Here is a 1175-nt window from a genome sequence, read left to right on the forward strand (position 1 = left end):
GAGGGAGTGAAAGGCTCACTATTACTACTGGAACTATGTTCTGCATACTGCATGTATTATAAAGTGCATTGAGCACTTTTTTTGTGAAAGTGTGCTCTTTAAATACAATTTATTATTAGTATTAAATGCTAGAATCTCATACAGTCCTGTAACCTGCCTTCTTCTCTGTTGCCCAGGCTATGGTGGAATGTCCCTGTCCATCGAAGGCCCCAGCAAAGCCGACATCGAATGCCATGACAACGAGGATGGTACCTGCCGTGTGACCTACAAACCCACGGAGCCAGGCACATACATCATCAACATCAAGTTCGCTGATCAACACGTACCAGGTAGGAGACATTCGCTTGGTTGCTTTTTCTTTTGCTCTCTCGTTAGAATTTTGTAAAGATTTTCTGTTGCTTTATTTACTAAAGTTACTGGCCTGGGGAATATTCCCAAAAATATGTGAGTGTGAAAGGCTCATGTTTATTTCTCTGTTACATGGTCAATGATTGTTTTTAAATTGCAAAGCGAAAAGAGCCTAATTTCTAGAAAGGATATTATGTGTTATATGAGTATAAATGTTTTTTATTATTTAATTTTATGACACATTTCTTGCTCTTTTTTGTCTTTTCCACAATAGTCTGTTACTTTGTTATGTGTTTTTTCTTAACCTGGTTAAGTGTACCTGTCAAAAAGTGCGTAAATTATTTGTATGTTGCAAAGTGAATAGAGTTTACTTTCTAGAAGTGATATGCTTAATGATGAATACAAACTTCAAAATTATTTAATTTTCTAATAAATTCCTCTCTGTTTCCCTCTCTCCCAGGGAGCCCGTTCTCTGTCAAGATCGGCGGCGAGCCATCAGCCAAGATCACCGAGCGCATCACGCGTCACAAGGAGGCTGCCGATGTCTCTCACGTGGGCAGTCAGTGCGAGCTCAGCCTCAAGATCCCAGGTCAGTACCTCCTCATACAAGAGAAGATGAGATAAGGTAGCATTTTATTGATCTCCACAAAGGTGTGGTAAATACGTACACCACACGTCAGCACACTTAAACACATATATACGCACGTTAATACTCACAGGCACACATACTAACACACACAAACACACACACATGCACTCATATTTGCACACTAACGGACACTCACAGACACAGACAGACACACACACACACACACACACACACACAC

General features: G+C 40.3%; 1 protein-coding gene across 1 annotated transcript in view; it reads left to right on the forward strand.

Annotated features, from left to right (window-relative positions):
• LOC101845933 (filamin-A-like) overlaps positions 1-1175 on the forward strand; it is a gene marked incomplete at its 5' end in the record, with an annotated part of 101164 nt that overhangs the window by 71574 nt on the left and 28415 nt on the right. Inside the window, 2 exon segments of the mRNA XM_013083870.2 lie at positions 177-329; positions 809-937. Of these exon segments, the coding sequence (XP_012939324.2) occupies positions 177-329; positions 809-937 (282 nt within the window).

Source organism: Aplysia californica, unplaced genomic scaffold (genome assembly GCF_000002075.1).
Source record: "Aplysia californica isolate F4 #8 unplaced genomic scaffold, AplCal3.0 scaffold00259, whole genome shotgun sequence".
Classification (NCBI taxonomy): domain Eukaryota; kingdom Metazoa; phylum Mollusca; class Gastropoda; order Aplysiida; family Aplysiidae; genus Aplysia; species Aplysia californica.